Source organism: Dreissena polymorpha, chromosome 5, assembly GCF_020536995.1.
Source record: "Dreissena polymorpha isolate Duluth1 chromosome 5, UMN_Dpol_1.0, whole genome shotgun sequence".
Taxonomy (NCBI): Eukaryota; Metazoa; Mollusca; class Bivalvia; order Myida; family Dreissenidae; genus Dreissena; species Dreissena polymorpha.
In genome coordinates, this window is record NC_068359.1 from 80,150,700 (window position 1) to 80,170,481 (window position 19,782).

The 19,782-nt window shown below is 36.0% G+C and overlaps 3 protein-coding genes across 4 annotated transcripts in view; 1 reads left to right on the top strand and 2 right to left on the bottom strand.

Annotated features, from left to right (window-relative positions):
• The first annotated feature begins 4,654 nt into the window (after positions 1-4,654).
• Positions 4,655-19,782, top strand: part of LOC127831971 (ribonuclease Oy-like) — a 32,798-nt gene continuing 17,670 nt past the window's right edge. The window contains exons 1-2 of one of the 2 annotated variants that reach the window (XM_052357069.1): positions 4,655-4,753; positions 18,211-18,273. In XM_052357069.1, the coding sequence (XP_052213029.1) occupies positions 18,218-18,273 (56 nt within the window). In that variant the 5' untranslated portion in view covers positions 4,655-4,753; positions 18,211-18,217. Of the gene's footprint in view, positions 4,754-4,957; positions 5,036-18,210; positions 18,274-19,782 lie in introns of those variants that run through there. The other variant, XM_052357070.1, reaches the window with a different exon arrangement.
• LOC127831396 (uncharacterized) lies at positions 14,690-15,052 on the bottom strand. Its single transcript, XM_052356381.1, has one exon. The coding sequence runs from the start codon at positions 15,050-15,052 to the stop codon at positions 14,690-14,692; it is 363 nt and encodes a 120-aa protein (XP_052212341.1).
• Positions 15,254-17,048, bottom strand: LOC127831397 (uncharacterized). The gene is made up of 2 exons (XM_052356382.1): positions 17,041-17,048; positions 15,254-15,824 (listed from the first exon to the last, which is right to left on the bottom strand). The coding sequence occupies exons 1-2, from the start codon at positions 17,046-17,048 to the stop codon at positions 15,254-15,256; spliced, it is 579 nt and encodes a 192-aa protein (XP_052212342.1).

The following is a 19,782-nucleotide window of genomic DNA, read 5'->3' on the forward strand; positions in this document are numbered from 1 at the left end:
AAGAATTAACAGGTCAAAATAGTTAGTTAAAATGTGGTTACTGATTAATTATCTGCAACTCACCTTGCTACCAGTTGTTTATAAAAATATATTTTATATTCGATATTCTTACGTGACCCACCCAGTCCTGTAAGCTGAAATGATCCGTAAAACAATTTCGTGTCTTTGTGTCGTATGAACAAATCTGCACTAAAACTAAATTTAGGTTCAACTCGTAAACGCATGATCAGTTGTCAAACGAAAGTACGGTTGATATTCAAATGCATTATTTTTCTCTTTCTGGTATATTGTTTTAGTATGATGATGCTGCATTAATTAATATAAGTGTATATGAAGTAGAAACATCAAAAATAATCAACGGTTTCAATAGACACCTATAAACTGTTACATGCTCATAATATCACTTTAGTACATTAAGCAATATGGACGAATAATTATTGTTAAATTTATCAACAATAATATTTATCATTGTATTGTTGAAAACACATTAAGAATCTATTATTTACATACCATAATTATATTGCTGAATATCTTCATTTAACATATTTCTGGTCTAAAGAAAATTCCAGGTCACCTAGTTCACGGATAGCGTCTTTATTATATAACGATTATTTTACTTGCCGCCAACTCCGGTGATGACCTGTATATAAACTCTGAATGTCCGCGAATTGACCCGATATACCTCGCGGGTTGAAATGCAATGCTTTAAAGTGAGGCCTCGCTTCCATTGCTCTTTATACTTTTACATGTTAACATGTTGACAGGAATAAGGAAGTAAGTACTAAATATGAGAACATAGCCTTTTAAGTATAAACGCTCTTGCGCTGGTAATACTCTGAAAATAAAAGGTGTACGCACAAACTGTATTGATGTCGAGAATTGAGTGTAAAACTGTTCTATCTATTAAGCCTTTTCATTCGAGATAAAATTGTTTCATACAGTAAAACAGTGTTACAAAGACGCGGATATGTTTCCAATGTTCTGGTGGTATACTCAAATCAGCCAATGGAATAAATGAAGTGTATTCATTCGTACCTAGCCGCGGGAAATTTTATTGGAATTTTATTGGACACTTACAAAGGTCAGGCTAAGGTGAAAAGCTGGCTTATGCAGCTTACGCCGAAAAACATCAGAATTACTTTATTTAATAAGCCTGTGTTTTTGACAAAAAAATATATTTGTACAGCTTTTATATCATGGTTATGCTGCAAGCAAACTGAAATTTCGGCACCAATTTCAGACGTATTCGATAAAGTATTCTTAAATCTTAAGATATCGACACAAACTGCAAGAAATACGGTCTTTTATGCACTAAAGATGTTTACAAACATTTTTATAACTTCAGATATTTGCAAAAATATAGTTCTTTATGGTAGGTTTACATTCTGTCAAACCCGTGATTAAAAGTGTGTAAACCCCGTTGATCCTGCACCCTGTATTATCGAACAAGACTTGCAAACCAGAGTTAGAATTATACCAGTAAGGAAAATACTTGTATTTAATACATGTTGTGCCCTTTTATTTAAAACTGACAAAAAATATAAAGAAGATATATTAATTTAATGAAGACACGTACTACTTTACACTATGGCGCTTTTTTTATTCCCCCGGTAGGGTGGCATATAGCAGTTGAACTGTCCGTCAGTCAGTCCGTCCGTGCGTCCGAAAACTTTAACATTGGCCATAACTTTTGCAATATTGAAGATAGCAACTTGATATTTGGCATGCATGTGTATCTCATGAAGCTGCACATTTTGAGTGGTGAAAGGTCAAGGTCATCCTTCAAAGTCAAAGGTCAAAAAAACAAATCCAAGGGAAGTAATAAGCTTTAAAGGGAGAAAATTTCTATTTATCATTTTGGCAGGTACAGATCATTTTTACAAGGGAAGTAATATTTTGTATTATATCCCTTTAAAAATATTACTTCCCATGTAAAAATGATCTGTACCTGCCAAATGATAAAAAAAATGAAAGCGGCGCAGTAGGGGGCATAGTGTTTCTAACAAACACATCTCTTGTTTACATAATGAACTGGGAAGTTACCGGTATTAAATGTATGCCCTTTTGTATGACAAGCGTCTTTTATCAATTTTCCTTCGGGAGCTATTCATTAAGCACCTGAGAGCCTTGTTATTCGTTCATCGTTTAAGGTTGTCAATATTATAGAATAACAACATACAATAAAGTTATTCGAAATGATAGATTGATGTTTTTGAATAAATGTACAAAGTTCATTATTGCATACTACTATGTACTCCCAGGGAGCTGTTCTATGGGTGCATATAACGTAACACAATTAGATCATGAAGAGAAAATTGTCTGGATTTCTGTGAAATAATCTGTAAAATAATGCGATATAGGAGAATGAGGCAAAAGTCCGTTACAGGCGCCAAATCAGGATATGAAATTGATTCGTACTTTTACTAGATCAGTCCCCGAGGAGTGTACTTAAAGTATATATATAGAGCGATGGTACTTTCTTTATGTTATGACTGTCATTCAGTCTAAAGATAATCTAGTGGATCTAGTGGATTATTCACCACCATGATCAACTTAAAAACATCAACTATATGAGGATGGCAGAAACGATAAGCTGACAGTATGTTCTATCTAGAATTGAGGTGAAATACGACGTTTAATTTAATATGCACTTCAATAGAAATACCAGTATATACTCCTTCATTAGGAGTAGATTTAGAGCAACAATATTACTTTTAAGGTGTGCTTTTTATTACTATCTAACAACCCAACATATATCACTAAATGAGCAATCGAAGTGTAATACTACAAGACTAGCCCCCTGCTTGTGGTTAAGAAGTGTATATACGCGTCTATATTAAAAGACGAAGAATAACAGGAAGCCTCGAAGGACACTTACCATATAATAAAAAATACGGTTGGCGGTCTAACTACCGAGGAATCAAGCTGTTGTCCATTCCAGGAAAGGTGTTTAATCGCATCCTGCTGAACCGAATGAAAGACGCAATACTACCAGCATCACCGTGACCAACAAGCCGGCGTTTAAAATGATAGATCGTGCCCGGATCAATGCGCAACCCTGCGAATAATTCTGAAACAATCTCTGAAGTGGAATTAGCCATTGTATGACAACTTTATCTACTATGAAAAGGCGTTCGACAACGTTGACCGGGAGTCCCTCCGGAGACTTCTGAGGCACTACGGAGTGCCAGGAAAGATCACCAACATCATCAGGAAGTCTTATGAAGGGATGACCTGCATAATCGTTCATGGCAGACAGCTCACGGACGCCTGGTTTGAATCGGAGTGAGGAAATGCTGCTTATTCTCACCTTTCCTGTTCCTGCTGTCCATAGACTGGGTAATGAAGCCACCAACGGAGCAAAAGCGGAATGGAATTCAGTAGAAACTGTGGAAACAGTTGGAAGACCTCGACTTTGCCGATGATATGGCTCTTTTCTCCCACACCAAACAACAGATGCATGAAAAGACAAACATGGTAGCGGACAACTCAGCTAGACTGGGACTCACGATCAACAGAGGGAAGAGCAAGGTATTCAAGACCAACGCATCCAACAACGCACCCATCACAGTCCAAAGTGGGGCGCTGGAGGAGGTGGACAGCTTCACCTATCTCGGAGAAACGGATGCAGATGTCAGAACCCGCATCGGTTAAGCACGGGCAGCCTTCCATCAGCTGAAGAACATCTGGGGATCCAGCGAAATTGCAAACACCACCAAGATTAGGCCCTTCAATCCCATCGTGAAGCCAATACCCCTATATGGAGCAGAGACCTTGAGAACAACTGTCACCACCATAAAGAAAATACAGGTCCCTATTAACACCTGCGTCATGAAGATCCTCAAGATCCGCTGGCCAGACAAGATCTCCAACGAAGAACTATGGAGAAGAACAAAGCAGCAGCCAGTTGAAGAAGACGTCCTTAAGAGACGTTGGCGGTGGATACGCCACACCCTTCGCAAGCCTGCATCCAGTACGACAAGGCAATCTCTCGCACGGAACCCCATAAGGAAAATGAAGAGAGGGCGGCATAGAACACCTTGCGCCGTGACCTGGATGCAGATGCTAAGCAGATGGACCAAACATGGGGGCAGCTGGAAAGAATCGCCCAGAACCGAGACGCCTGGAGAAGGCTGGTTGCGGCCTATGTCCCAGACGCGACCACAGGCGAAGATGAGATAAGATGAGGCGGTCTATACATTCTCCTGTAAAAGCCTCCGCGGCCAATACTAGTGGTATATTCAGTTTAACAATATTTATTTCGGTGTGTTTATAATGTTTATCGAGTATTCCAAAAAACAATTCTTTGTTTAATGAACTGATTTAACCCAATGCTACCTGTTTAAAATAGATGAACTCGCTTCCGGGTCACAAAGACTTAAAATAGCAGATTTGGGTCGAGTCAAGGAATGAACGTAAAACCGTTTGAATATAATGAATATAATTTGATCACTGATAAAAAGTTGTTTTTATAGCCCCAGCCCCCCCCCCCCCCTCGAGGATTTGTTATATCATTATATTGCCTTTATGGTCATTAATGGTTATCGTTATGAAAACTATCGATACAGAAGCAATCAATAATCACAAGTTCTGTTTTAAAGTTAAGGGACATAGAAGCACACAATCTGTTAGAAAATTGTTGTGTGTAACCTGGCGAAGTTATGCAGATTTGCTCCCCTTGATTTCAAAAACGATCGCTTTTGTTCCTGTTTTGATGGAAAGATGACAATTGATCAAACAATTATTTAAAGAGGTACAATGTTTACACCCACAAAATATTTTATGGCCCCCAATATATACTGGGGGACATATTTTTTTTGCCCTGTCTGTTTGTTGGATTGTTTGTTTGCGTCAAACTTTAACATTGGTCATAACCATCGTACGATTCCCTTATTTCGAGCATGACCTAATTTCGATCACTTTGTTTACATTAAGAACGCGGCTCATGTGATGATGTCACATGCATGCGCTCTGAGTATTTCGTTTTACTTACATAACTACGCTTAAAAATAATTGCAGACACGACTAAAATAAGGTAAAAAACAGTTTAATTGCATTTAAAAATCTTACTTCAACTGAAATAATCCAAATGTATGCCTATTCAGTGCTAGCTAAAGAAACTTCAGCGTACAGTTTATATAGTATTGACAGACATGTACGCTGAAGCTAACCCCACATCGAAAGTCAACCAGAGTCGTAACATATTTATGTCACGCTATAAATCAAAGAATGCTCATTTTCTTGGATACATTTCTAGATATATTGGTGAATGAATATAAATTACTGCATCGAGGAATATCTTAAGGTTCAAATGTTTCGAATGCATCTTACAATAGATGGAAATAACTCTCATCAGTCTGAAATTCACAATTTTGACGCTATTGTCGCTTTGTCACGTGACGAGTTTGCATTTTGATACTTTCGGATCGACCTTGACATTTTATGCTGAAATGGTAAACATTACTTTCGTTTTCTGAAATCTATTATTTGTGATTAACAACTTACTTCTGGTGGATTATAAGACTGATTTCAGTGTAAATCAGGTACTTTAAAATAATATTCACGTTGAGTTTGTATTTACACTACAATTTGTTTACAAAACAAGCAAGAATAATCTTAAATACCGAAAAATGTCATTCTGAATTTGAAAACTCCTGAGCACATGGTATGTTACTAAAAATAGAAATAAAGTCATATGACCGTGAAATCTCGGGAGATTCGCATTTCAATGAAGTCTGTTACATCGCAGTTTTTCTCTATATGTAAGAGCAAAATAGATAAATTTTAAATGTTTAAGATAGTATTTTGGGAAAGAATATATCATTTAAATGTGAAAAATGTCAATTGTTCCGATCAAGTGGTTGATTTGGACCAATAACTGCATTTAAAAGCTGTTTTGAACCGGTCTTTGTTAACTGTCAACTTTTCGGGAATTTCTGGTTGACTTTCTAATGGGGTTGGTCCATAACTATAAAGTCGGGCCAGTCAAAAATCATAAAAAGCGACATTTAAAGTTATGGTAGCCAGAACTAATTCAGTGCATTTTTTTCGGTACTCGTCAACTTGAACATATATAGATAATTTTTGGTCTGCGTCCTGTATGCATAGAAATTGCAGAGGACACAGACATTTGCTATATATGCCTCCCGCGGACGCACAATCCTAAAAGTGTTAAAATTATGATACTGAAAAATATTTCGCGAACGGAGAAAAAAAATTAAAACCAAAAAACTTGCACATCAACCAAAAATGGCCACCATTTTACTTTAACTATTGCGCAATCAATAATCCGGGTCATTGGAAAGCTTAATTTTGTATGCAACAATAGGAAGTGTCACGGGTTGCATACACTACGCGACCCATGATTTTTGCCTAATTTGCGAAGTCAAGGCGGGCATTTTGCTTTTTGGGTGGAAAATCACTGCGATTTCACGTGACTCGTCACTCCGATGTCGCGCGAGAGCAAGATAATCTTCGCGCTAAATCCCCTCAATGTTGTGGTGATTCGCTGCGATTCGCCGCAATTCGCCGTGATCGCAGTGACAACGATGACTCGCCAATTCATGCATAGAAACCGAATCGTATCTATAACTTTATACATGTACGTAACGCTTCTAATGTTCACAATTATCCGATAATCTATATCAAAAAAATAATCTTGAACATTTATGTCGGATAATATGTTTGAGAATTTCATTAAAACAACCATATGACTACGCCATTTTTCAGAAGTGTAAAGAGTACAGCGCATTATGTGGGACACAGCTTTCATTGGACGTGCGTATTTAAATTTAGATTGATACAATACGATCTTACAAAAAAACGTTTTATTGCGTCATACGCCTTCATGTAAAAAACGTTTTCCTTCTGGAAAATGTGCTATAAATGCATAATATTATCAAAACATTTTTTTCACATGTAATATATACAAATATACCATAAGTATAAATGTTCCGTTAAATTCCCAAATGAGAATAAAAATTTATAATCCGAAACACACATCCGATGTTTTAATGTTAACACAACGTTTACAAATGCTTTCAATATAGTCATAATGTATATTTCCCGACAAAAGAGCGCGAAAATTATGCGGCAATGTACAATGTCAAGGTATACGAGTTTGCAAGTATTGATTTTTTATACAAACTGCGTAGCGCAGAGAACATTGAATTCTGTTGATTTCGGTTAAATGTTTCTTTGGTATTTTTAAAACAGTTATATCGCCAACAATTTGATATTTCTTTTAAAGTCAATTCAAATCAAACACGCCGTATCCGTATCGTTACTTATAGAAGTAAAACATAATACTTTGACTTGTATAGTTTTTTTGTTGTGAGAGACCATCTGAGTAAACGCCGAAAATTATATCCAAACTGTTATTTTTTGTCAATGCCCTTTGATCCATTATCGCATTTAATTGGCAGCACCATCCTGTTGTTTCTGTGATTGTCACATCTTTTCACAGTTTGAACACGTACAAAGAGTGCCAATTAGACACTTGAACAAACACTATCACCCGCTGGACAGTACACACTAAATAATCATATGTTGAGTGTTTTTTGTTTTTGGCGTGAAAACCCAGAGAAATGCATGTACATCATCATAAATTTATTGAACTCTGCAAACGCTAAGTGCTACGTTGATATACTCGTGTTTTTTTTTCAGCAAAACAAACAGAATGTTTAATGGCTTTAATATATAGGCAATGATGTAATAACAACAAATTATTTACCACGATGTCATAAAAACATGTACTTAAAAATAGAACAGTTATGTATTTCCGATTTCCGGCTTATCAAGCATTGTGAATGTATGTACAACGCTCGGAAAGTAACGCGAGTAACACGAGTTATCCGCATTGGCGCCTGAAACAGAAAATAAATAAGTATAGCATTTTTTAGTCCAAATAATTAGATGTAATCTACCGATTACATTTAACCTTTAAATGAAAGTGTTACTTAAACAATTTCCCGTGTCTTAAGGCGCGAATATTTTGCTAAACACTGTTAACAAAAGGGCTAGATCTACACGTTATAATTCTTAATGAAATGCAAAAATAAGTATTAACATAATTAATAACGTCAATTAACACACACGGTAAGATCAAAGTTTAAATGAAAAACTTATATCATATTTCTCGTAAATTACCAAATTATTAGTTTCGTCGAAATCAAATACCATGTAGAGAAACAAGGTATTTATAACCGACCAATGACGAAACACTATGCAACTTTCAATTTACACAGTGCTACGCTACATGTATATTGGAACAATATGGAATTTGAACAGTGGTAGTGTATTCGGGCCTGGAATATAATTGATTATAAGTTTTAATAAACATTCTGCTAATGCAATTAGTTAAATAATGTTTACATGTTATGTTAAATAATTATTGCATGATCATTCTTCTGCGCTGTTATATTAATTTGGAGCCGTTAAAGCTTCCGACATTACTTCATCACGTTCATGTCGGAACGGGAGTAACAACAACAAAAGCTTTATTATTGCAATGTATAATGTAAGTGTATACATATATGTTACATGTACATGTAATGTAGTGTAACCCTTAATGTAAATCTCTTAAAAAGGTGAACCACGGCTGTTCGCAGTGATTTGCGTTGATTCGCGCTGATTGCGTAACAGCGAGATACATCGCGCGACGGTCGCCGAGACATCACCCAAATTTTCTTGTCGCTCGGAATCACCGCAATTTGTCACGTTGCATCGATTGCGGTGATGCGAGAATCGCAGCAAATATCACGGGTCGCATAGTGTAGAATATATATGTAACGTGCAAGGTAACTTTAACCAGACTAGGATTCACGCTGGCTAAGGATATATAATATTTTCGCCTGGCTGCTTTACCAGTGTGATTAGAAACAAAGGATTTGGAACAATGATTGGTGCATATAATAAATCACAGTAGAAATCAACAAAACCGGGACAATATAACAAGCTAATAAGAACAACAGACGAGCCTGGTCTGAGACTATGGATGGGCCTGGTCTGAAACTATGGATGAGCCTGGTTTGAAACTATGGATGAGCCTGGTCTGAAACTATGGATGAGCCTGGTTTGAAACTATGGATGAGGCTAGTCTGAAACTATGGATGAGACTAGTTTGAAACTATGGATGAGACTTTTTGAAACTACGGATGAGACTAGTATAAAACTATGGATGAGACTAGTCTGAAACTATGGATGAGACTGGTTTGAAACTATGGATGAGACTGGTCTGAAACTATGGATGAGACTGGTTTGAAACTATGGATGAGACTGGTTTGAAACTATGGATGAGACTAGTCTGAAACTATGGATGAGACTGGTCTGAAACTATGCATGAGACGAACGTCAAAGCCTAAACTGTTAGTGTTAGATTTAGACTGTTGCTTTTCCACCTAGGTTTACTCAGCAGACAAGCCCTTACTAAAAACTAGTTCTGTCACTTTTCCGACCACAATGTGGAATTACTCAGTACACAGAAAGCTACAGTTATTTACCTAATAATACTAGTATTCGATCTGTACGCCTTGAGAACCAACTTCGAAATTATCCTAATGCAGAGAAGCTACTGCTTATATACAGACAAGTCACGTGAAACCCTAGACGAAACTATTCTACAAAATGGTTAAAAACTAATTTACTTCAGCCTTATGAAACAGCAATGAGATACTATTTAACAATATTCAATTCTCATTAGTGAGTTACCCATTATAGTCATGCAGTAAAAAGTTATATTTGAAGGCATTACTGCAAATTGTTTATTAATTTCAGAATAAAAATATATGTATTACCCAAATTAAAAATGCTAGCGTCCGATCTATTTTATCCGAATAACTGTAAGAGGAGGATGTCGTATATAGCAATGGTTACACTCTACCATTATTAAAAAACTGATCGAAGGCAGGCAAATTCGCTACATATAAAACACACATATATATATATATATATATATATATAGATATATATATATATATAGCTATATATATATATATTATATATATATTATATATCTATATATATATATATAATATATATATACTATCATATATATATATACTATATATATATATATATATATATATATATATATATAAGTTGATTAATATAACAGATATTTTCTGACAATTTTGTAATTTTCTAGCAACAAATTAACAGTCTTTGTGCATTATATGTAAAACATGCAAAAATAAGAAATAGCCTGGGCTTTTAATTTGAATCATGAATAAAAACTCGTAGTGTTTTGTTTTCAAGTGGAAACTTTTCATGTTAATTACGGTGCATCTAAATGGCTACAGTCGGTGAGATACATGTATGTCAGTATTGACGCAAATTTGCTCATCCATTATAATGGTCAAGTGGGGTTATTGTTTGTTGCACTACACACGCGTTAATGTGATGTATAATGGCCTGTTTAAGTCTTGAAAATAATCTAGTCATAAAACTGTTGAGTTGCCTTTTAAAGTTTCCTGTTTAATTGCGACTAGATAGCCATGTGCTGTCATCAAAATGTTGAAATACCCTGATCCACTATGTTTTTTTTCTGCTCATAGATGGGAACCATACTTTTTCTCTGCGACCCATAGATTTGAAACCTATGAGTCCCTAAGATCACTGCGCTAGTGTAAACACATACTTTCATGTATTTGATTTATTCTTAAGATTTTTTTTTTACTTTTTCACGATTCCCAGAAAATGCTGCATGGAACAATCTGTGCGGGTACATGGCGAAAATATGTGACATCTCGTATCCACATGTTCAGTGGGTATACCCTATCCCGATTGAATGATAATTTTATCAACTATTTTAATAGTAACATACAGGGATCATATTTTCCAGCAACATCAATCGGTCTGGATTTAAATGGGGAAAAAAGTGTCAGAAAATTTTTATCCGAAATTATGACAAATTACGTTAAAATATATACCATTGATTTTGCCATTCATGAAGAGGGTATAATAATGTACAAGTAAAATTGCCTGAAGCATTTTTTTAAACGAAACATACGAGTTTTCTCAGTTGGTTTTATCATTAGCTATTTCATTGTTGTTTCGGTAACTGTTTTATCTGACTTTTCATCGTTGTCAATATTATTAATCAGTGTAAGTCTATACCGATGTTTTAAATCGTTGTCGACTCGATACTAGCTTACAAACATGCACTGAACCAAACAAGTGTCTGTGCGTAGGTTGACTACTGGCAATAATTAAACCAAATAGTTGAAAAACAATTCGTGTACGTTATAGTTTGTTGTCGAATAAACTACGGCCGATAGTTAAGATGCATAGGGTTTCACGAGTGCGAAGCACGAGTGATTAGAAACCACGCATCTTAACTTCCGGTCGTGGATTATTCAACAACAAACAATAAAGTATACGAATTATTCCGATTCTAACACGATTTTTACTAAAGATTTATACAATGTATATTATTTTTCTTGTGTACTATTTTATGTGAAGTTCCGCACATAAAAATAACTTTCGGCTGTTCTGTCAATCAAAACCGCAACTTTCATTAATTTATTGCCGGATTATTAGGCTGGTGGAAAATGTATTGGCATGTTTTGTTTAGTTACAGCGCGTGTTTTCGGTGTATAAGGTCCACCCACAATTATTGCAGAATATCCAATTTTCTTCTTTGTTTATATGAAAGTTTACTGACTGTTTCATGCATGAAATGCACAATTTCCACGAGGATAACATCGAGTTTTAATCTCCGAAGTAACTGTCAACGATTTTATCGTGGACGAGCACACATTACGGACCGATTAGTGTGCTATGTATAAGCCAGTGAAATTATTGATTGATATTGACACTGGGTTATTCACGCTTGACTAATACACAACCGTGTTCGTTGTTTGGGGTCATACGCTGATACTAGTCGGCTGACGAGCAATATACTGGTCCTGACCGGTTTAGAGACTGCAGTGAATGATTTATCACACCTTCAAGATAAGAATGTAATTAGGGTATGCTAGCATGTGCACTGCGTAATCGATTTCATGACATGGGAATTTTAGCAAACAGAATCGGACCGACTCTTTGGGATTTTTAATCGGTCCTTCATGACCCCAATCGGTCTAGGACCGACAAAACCGAAAAAATATGATCCCTGGTAACATATATGCCGAAATTTTCTTTACACAAATTGCGAACGTTGTTTGTTTTTTTCACTTTTTTGTGTCAATGTTGCTCAACATAAGATCGACCGATAAAACAGAAACTTGTTAAATGGTAAATAGAAGTTATAAAAAAAGTTAAATTAATATTTCAGTTTCTCTAAATTTGTTCAGTGAATCGAATTTTCTAAGTTTTGTTGACCTCATGCGTCATGCTCTGATATTAGCATGAAGTTAACCCATGGCACAAGTGAACTCAATGTATAATTTCAGGATCGTTTATTGTTCCATCTTGCGACCAAAATGTGCGGTAAAATACTACAAAAAAGAAGAAAAGACAATTGTTTACTATATTTCCCTAAAATAAGTCAAAAATCATTTAATTCAAAACGCAACTTTCTTCGACTGCATTAATTAATACCAACAAAGCTTACAGAATTGAGAAAAGTGTGAGTTAAATCTTAACATAGCTTATTTCTATATAAAATGTTGCTTAATAGAAAAAACGAGTATGAAATTATTATGTACGAATCAATTTGAGAAACCAACAAACGTGATTGTATTAATAGTAGCTTATAAAAAACTGTAAGCAAATGAAACCTAACAAATTACAAAGCAATAAAATACAAGAAAATACATCAAACTTACACCGTGGGGGCTACATGTATAAAGACTAATAATCTGGTGTTTGCGCGGACCGCGCCTTTTACTGTTGGAACAACCGATACAGCACATTAATAGGGTTACATAGCACTAACTTGGTTACAAACCAGTATACAATTGAGTCCGAGGGGCTCTGGACAACAGATCATGCCTATTGCAATTGAGTACTTTCGCTTTTCGGATGTGACCTCTCGACTCAAGATACACAATGCACGTAGCACATGTCATTTGCGGGTGTGTATTGAACTATCCACTTTGCGAGGTTAAACACGCTGTAAATAAACAATTTTGACATGGTTTTAACGGGAATGAAATAAATCTTTTTAGGTACATTGTATATTGCGGCATTGCTGGAATTAATTCAAAAATTATTTTAGTTGTTTTCTTAACTGCTCAACTCAAGATAATTGGAGGATATATTTTATATCATATAATTTTTTTTTTTGTGCATGGTCCCTATGGTCATAACTTTTGCAATATTGTCATTATTATGCCCCCCTTCGAAGAAGATGGGGTATAATGTTTTGCTCATGTCGGTCCGTCCGTCCGTCCACCAGATGGTTTGCGGATGATAACGCTCAGGCCAAGGATCATGAAACTTTATAGGTACATTAATCATGACTCGCAGATGACCCCTATTGATTTTGAGGTCACTAGGTCAAAGGTCAAGGTCACAGTGACTCAAAGTAGTAAAATGGTTTCCGGATGATAACTCAAGAACGCTTACGCCTAGGATTATGAAACTTCATAGGTACATTGATCATGACTCGCAGATGACCCCTATTGATTTTGAGGTCACTAGTTAAAGTTAACAACTTCAACTTGATATTTGGCATGCATGTGTATCTCATGGAGCTGCACATTTTGAGTGGTGAAAGGTCAAGGTCATCATTCAAGGTCAAAGGTCAAATATATGTTCTGTACATCATGTAGCCTAAAGGGCATTTTCGACAGTCGTAATCAACTCAAATATACTGCACAAAAAGTTAAGCAATCCTTTTCACATTTAATGGCAAATTTTATAATGTAATTTCAACTGGAATATCAATATTTTGTGAAAAATTGTAGTGTAATATTCATAAGATCCATTTTCATAGTGGTCCCCAATGATCATTAAATATTCTTTTGTGCAGTCTCGATAGACAAATTGATCTATCATTCACACCTTTAGTATTGGTTGTTAAAAATGTCAAGTGCACTAATTAATTAAATCTTTCACAAAATGTCATATCATGTGTACTTTAAATAGAAATTTACCGTATTATATAATATTGCTGGGTAGAACAATTTGCATGGGTTAAATATTCCCCCTAGAATTTGATTTCAAGTTCATCCAATTTTCCTTTTCGCTGTAAACCGTTTTCTGTTGAACAGTATACGATATATTCATACAAAAAAGCAAAGCTGACGTTTCTGGAATGTTCTATGTTTAAAACAGACGAAATGACAACATTTGGTTTAAAATAAAAAACATTTCAATGTTAAATGATGGGTAGGAATATTTTATGGTTAGTTTAAATGGATGAAAACTATTGTGTACGAATACAAGTCTGTTTATTTATTGTTTATATTGCCAATATCACTTAAATTAGGTCATTTGTTAAATGAACTGTGTGCATGCAAATGAAATAACATGTTACTTAAGCTAAGCATGCGCAACACTCATATTTAGACGGCAAAATGTGCGAATATCGATTAAACCCCAACGTCGAAAATACCCAACGCGATCATAAGTTAATGGAGGTGATTTGTGTAGCCGAACACAAAAGAACATCTTTTCACAAGGATGTTTTATTTGTGAAAAAATGAGTGGTTTATCTACCACCTGTGAACGATCAAGGTGTTCCTGGTTGGGAATTAGGATCTGTTGCTATCTAGTGATGACTTGACTTGACTTGATCCTGAGTTTAATTGTCATCTGCTGCGGGATTAGTCCCAGTAGCTGGGGTAGGCAGCAAGCGGCTAGAGCGTCTAACCCCTGATTTCCACGCTCCTCTGTTCTGTGGGTCTGTGTTTCCCATGCCACAGGTGTGCAGGTCATTCCTGACACAGTCAGACCACGATTTTCTTGGTCTCCCTCTACCTCTAGCACCAAGAATGGCCATCTTCATGATAGGGTTGATGCAAGAAGTGGCACGTTCGACATGCCCATACCACCTCAGACGTCTGGCTCTCAGTGATGCAGTGACTTCTGGTATCCCTAGTTTTCCATACAGCGTGTCAGTGTCAACTCCGTCGTCAGGTTTGACGCTGCAGATCCAGCGGGCCATTGCTCTGTCGTTTCTACGAAGTTGTTGTAGAACAGAAGCGGATGATGCCCACGCTTCACTACCATGTAACATGGCAGACCGGGCACAAGCATTGAACACTTTGCCACTGGTTTTAACCGAAACATGCTTCGACGTCAGTATTGGTAGTAGCTTCTTAAACTTTCCCCAGGCAGTGCAGCATCTGTTGATGATGGCAAGTTCTCAGCCTCCCCTAGCACATAGCGTGTCACCCAGATAGCAGAAGCTGTCCTCATCATCCAGCTGTGAGCCATCGACGACCACCTTGGTAACTGGTCTTCCATCAATTGGACGTGCCTGGTCCAGGCATCTCAGACATACATAGTCCGGGATGCTGGTGATCCTTCCCTTTATGCCACTGCACTTTTTGTGCACCCACAGTTTGCACTTGGTGCACTCAACGGAGTTCACTCCCACTCCACTCCTACGTACCGCACAGGGATATGCTCCAGCGTCAAGTAGGAGATTCAGTCCAGGACCGGTGATCAAGAGCTTTGTCTTCTTCATATTGACCCTCAGCCCATTGCTTTCTATACCATCCTTCCAACATTTCAAAATGAAGAGACACTCCTCCAGTGAGTCTGCAATCACAGCAAGATCATCAGCGTAGAGGAGCTCCCATGGAACCCCGGTGCGGAATTCCCTAGACAGAGCCTCAAGGACTAGGATGAAAAGCAGGGGACTGAGAACAGAACCCTGATGCACCCCTACTCCAACTCCAAATTCCTCGCTGTACTGTCCGTTGACACGTACTCTGAAGGAAATTTGGGAATGTTTTGGTAATTTTGTATGGTCTTGTTGTGTACTATGTTCTTTCCCCGTATAACTCAACACTTTCTTTAATTCAACCACTATTTATTTATTATAACAAAAACACTAATTGGAATCAGAGTTCTTTCATTCAGAGAACTCGTTCGTCAATCCCGGCGTCTCGCCACTGTGCATGCTCTGTAACCCTTCCGGAAGGTCAGCCACAACACTCTAATAATTATAATGGTTGTGAAAGATCACTTGTTCAGGCCCTGCTGCCTTGCTTTTACAAAGTAATCAATCTAAAAAAAATTGTGCTCATTAAGATGTTGTTATATATATAAAAGCAAAAAGTATGTTGCTTGAATGTGTGAAACTCTTGGTTTTTGTTAAGATTGAAGATGATACTTTCAGGTCCGAATGAGTACATAATTGAAGGTATAATTCTTATCAAGTTCTAAACTTTTAAGAGAGAAGATGGAAGATGTTATGTGTTTCACAGGGGGGTTAGCATGTGGCTATGATATTTTAAAGTAAAAACATCATTTTGAATGTAAAATAATCAAATTTTATCGGAAAAATCAAGTTGGGTTTATATTACACCAGGATTTTAGTAGAAGAAATTGAGAAGTAGTTGCATTAATTCAACTATCAGCTATATACATGTAACCCAGAGCCACGATAGAAAAATTTATCAAAGGTTCTGGTGTCCAGAGTACATTAATATGGACTATAAGTGAAGGAGATATCTTGTACATACAATGTAAAGTTGCTGTTTCTACAGTCAATGTTGCTGTTCCAGTTTCTGTTTCAAACTGTTCACATCACAATGTTAATGTTGACATTTAAGTTGGTGGATTTGTTTCTTTTTCGCCAAATCCTAATCAAAGCTTGTGTAATTGTGCTTGGATGAAAAGCATAAGTGTCGCTACATGTACAAATTTTAGTTATATTTTATCTAATTAAACTGTTTTTACCAGTTAAACTTTTAAAAGCAACCATTGTAAAGCAAACAAATTGATGGCTTTGTCTCTTTTCCAAGTAGTGATTGGGTGAGAGGTGTGCTAATATATGCTTGAATTCAAATGGCAACCGAATTTATTTTTTTTTCCAAACTTAAGCACCTTTTTCATTTAAGATATTCATATTTAAGATAAAGTTTGCGATAACATGCTTCATTGTGATTATTTAATAAACAGAAAAAACTAAATTTCACAAACTTTAGCATCTATTCATTTAAGGTATTCATATTTAATATAAAGTTTGCAATAGAATGCTTTTTTGTGATCATCTATTGATGGTTTTAATAAAATATTTCCATTTCTTTCATTAATCTTTCTCTTGTATCTTTTTCGATGTTTTTTTCCCATGTAAAAGTAAAATAAAATCAGCAAAGTACTAGTACAATTCTTGAAATTGATAAATAAGCATAAAAGAAAGTATCTTTTTTATCAACAATCACCTGCATAAAGCGGGAAAATAACAAAAAATCCCATTATAAAAAAAGTCAAAAATGCAAAAATCCCATGGGAAGACCAATTTTGGTAATAAATTTTGTAGTGAACAAATTTTTATTTAGCAAAAACTATCAATTTTTTAAAATAAAACTTGTATCGCATACTTAATCTCAAAGAGGCAAACGGTAATAAAGGAGTTTTTCCGTTGGCTGTTATTACTAAGGTTATTCCTAAAGAAGTCCAGTCACCATTAGATGACAAAGATGTAGGCTGAAAGGGGTCCTTTTCCTTTCTTATTAGCCAAGCAAAGATTATATTCTACAGTATCTAAAGGAACATCAGAGAACTGATGTTTTAATACTGATCGGACCTTTTTGCTTAAAGTCTACATGTGTTGTGACATATTCATGTCTTAGCTATTAATAAAAAAAATGCTGAACTAACTTAATAAAAACAAATATATATATATATACATGGTATACAGGTATACTGGTAAATTCTTGACATGTTGCATGATTTGCAAATCAAAATAGTCAAATTCTCCAAAATATATCGGAAAATGTTTCTAATTGGCATATGGTGTACACTTAGGACACCATGGTTGTTTGATCATGTGAAACATTTTTCATTGGGATATTTTCTGATTGACCTTGATAAAAAGTGTCACACCACTTCTGTTTCCTTACTGCAGTTTTTGTTCAATACTCAAATCTGACCAGCACATAAATTGTTTTAATGTTTATGTTTAACCTTTTCTTCCTGGTTTATGTATGAAAAGTATTGTTTTTTTCAACAGGCAGAAATCAGCGAGGTTTAACTCCATAGAATTATGTTTTCTTTCAAAGAGAAAGAGCACACATATTGATATTGTTAGTTGGTAACTGGGCCACTACGCATTATAATTAACCTAGACACTTGTACATGTACTTACAGTTCAAGAATGGATCACTATGCGATGCTGCTTCTGGTTGCGTTGTTTCCACTTGTCTGCTCCAGGTAATACTTTTGACCCTTGTTGCTCATCTTACATTATTTACAACGTGTCCGTCGTGCGTTGTCCGTCGTGCGTTATCTGTTGTGCGACGTCAACATTTGCCTTGTTCTCTAGAGGCCACATTTATTGTCCAACCTTCATGAAATTTGGTCAGAAGATTGGTTTCAATGATATCTTAGATGAGTTCGAAAATGGTTAAGTTTGCTTGAAAAACATGGTTGCCAAGGGGCGGGGCATTTTTCCTTATATGGCTATATATGGCTATAGAAAAATCTTGTTAACACTCTAGAGGCCACATTTATTGTCCGATCCTCATGAAACTTGGTCAGAAGATTCATCCCAATGATATCGTGGATGAGTTCGAAAATGATGTCGGTTGGTTGAAAAACATGGCCGCCAAGGGGCGGGGCATTTTTCCTTATAATGTATGGCTATAGTAAAACCTTGTTAACACTCTAGAGGCCACATTTATTTTCCGATCTTCATGAAACTTACTCAGATGATTTGTCCCAATGATATCTTGGATGAGTTCAAAAATGGTAACCTTGACTTGAAAAACATGGCTGCCAAGGGGCGGGGCATTTTTCTTATATGGCTATAGTAAAATCTTGTTAACTATTTAGTTTGCTCAATCTTCATGAAATGTGGTCAGAACATTTGTTTCCTGTGTAGTAAAGTATGGTTTTATTACGTCAATATTATGTGACATTAACTGTTTTATGAAATTTTTCATAACACAGAATTTTCATAGTTAACATAACTGTTTTAGTCATTAAAACTTATGATAAGCCTTTCAACTAAGAGATAACTGAAAGAAAGGCAACATGTACATGATTTTGCAGTATTTATGCAGTATTTATTTCCCTTGTTTAACCAGGTTCAGTAATATATTTATGTCCCCCACTATAGTAGTGGGGGACATATTGTTTTTGCCCTGTCTGTTGGTCTGTTTGCGCCAACTTTAACATTTTGCAATAACTTTTGCTATATTGAAGATAGCAACTTCATATTTGGCATGCATGTGTATCTTATGAAGCTGCACATTTTGAGTGGTGAAAGGTCAAGGTCAAGGTCATCCTTTAAGGTCAGAGGTCAAATATATGTGGCCAAAATCGCTCATTTTATGAATACTTTTGCAATATTGAAGATAGCAACTTGATATTTGGCATGCATGTGTATCTCATTGAGCTGCACATTTTGAGTGGTGAAAGGTCAAGGTCAAGGTCATCCTTCAAGGTCAGAGGTCAAATATATGTGGCCCAAATCGCTTATTTTATAAATACTTTTGCAATATTGAAGATAGCAACTTGATATTTGGCATGCATGTGCATCTCATGGAGCTGCACATTTTGAGTGGTGAAAGGTCAAGGTCATCCTTCAAGGTCAGAGGTGAAATATATGTGGCCCAAATCGCTTATTTTATGAATACTTTTGCAATATTGAAGATAGCAACTTGATATTTGGCATGCATGTGTATCTCATGGAGCTACACATTTTGAGTGGTGAAAGGT

Coding starts and splice junctions, on each gene's coding strand:
- LOC127831396 (XM_052356381.1), bottom strand. CDS start 15,052: ATGGCCCGCTGGATCTGCAGCGTCAAACCTGACGACGGAGTTGACACT.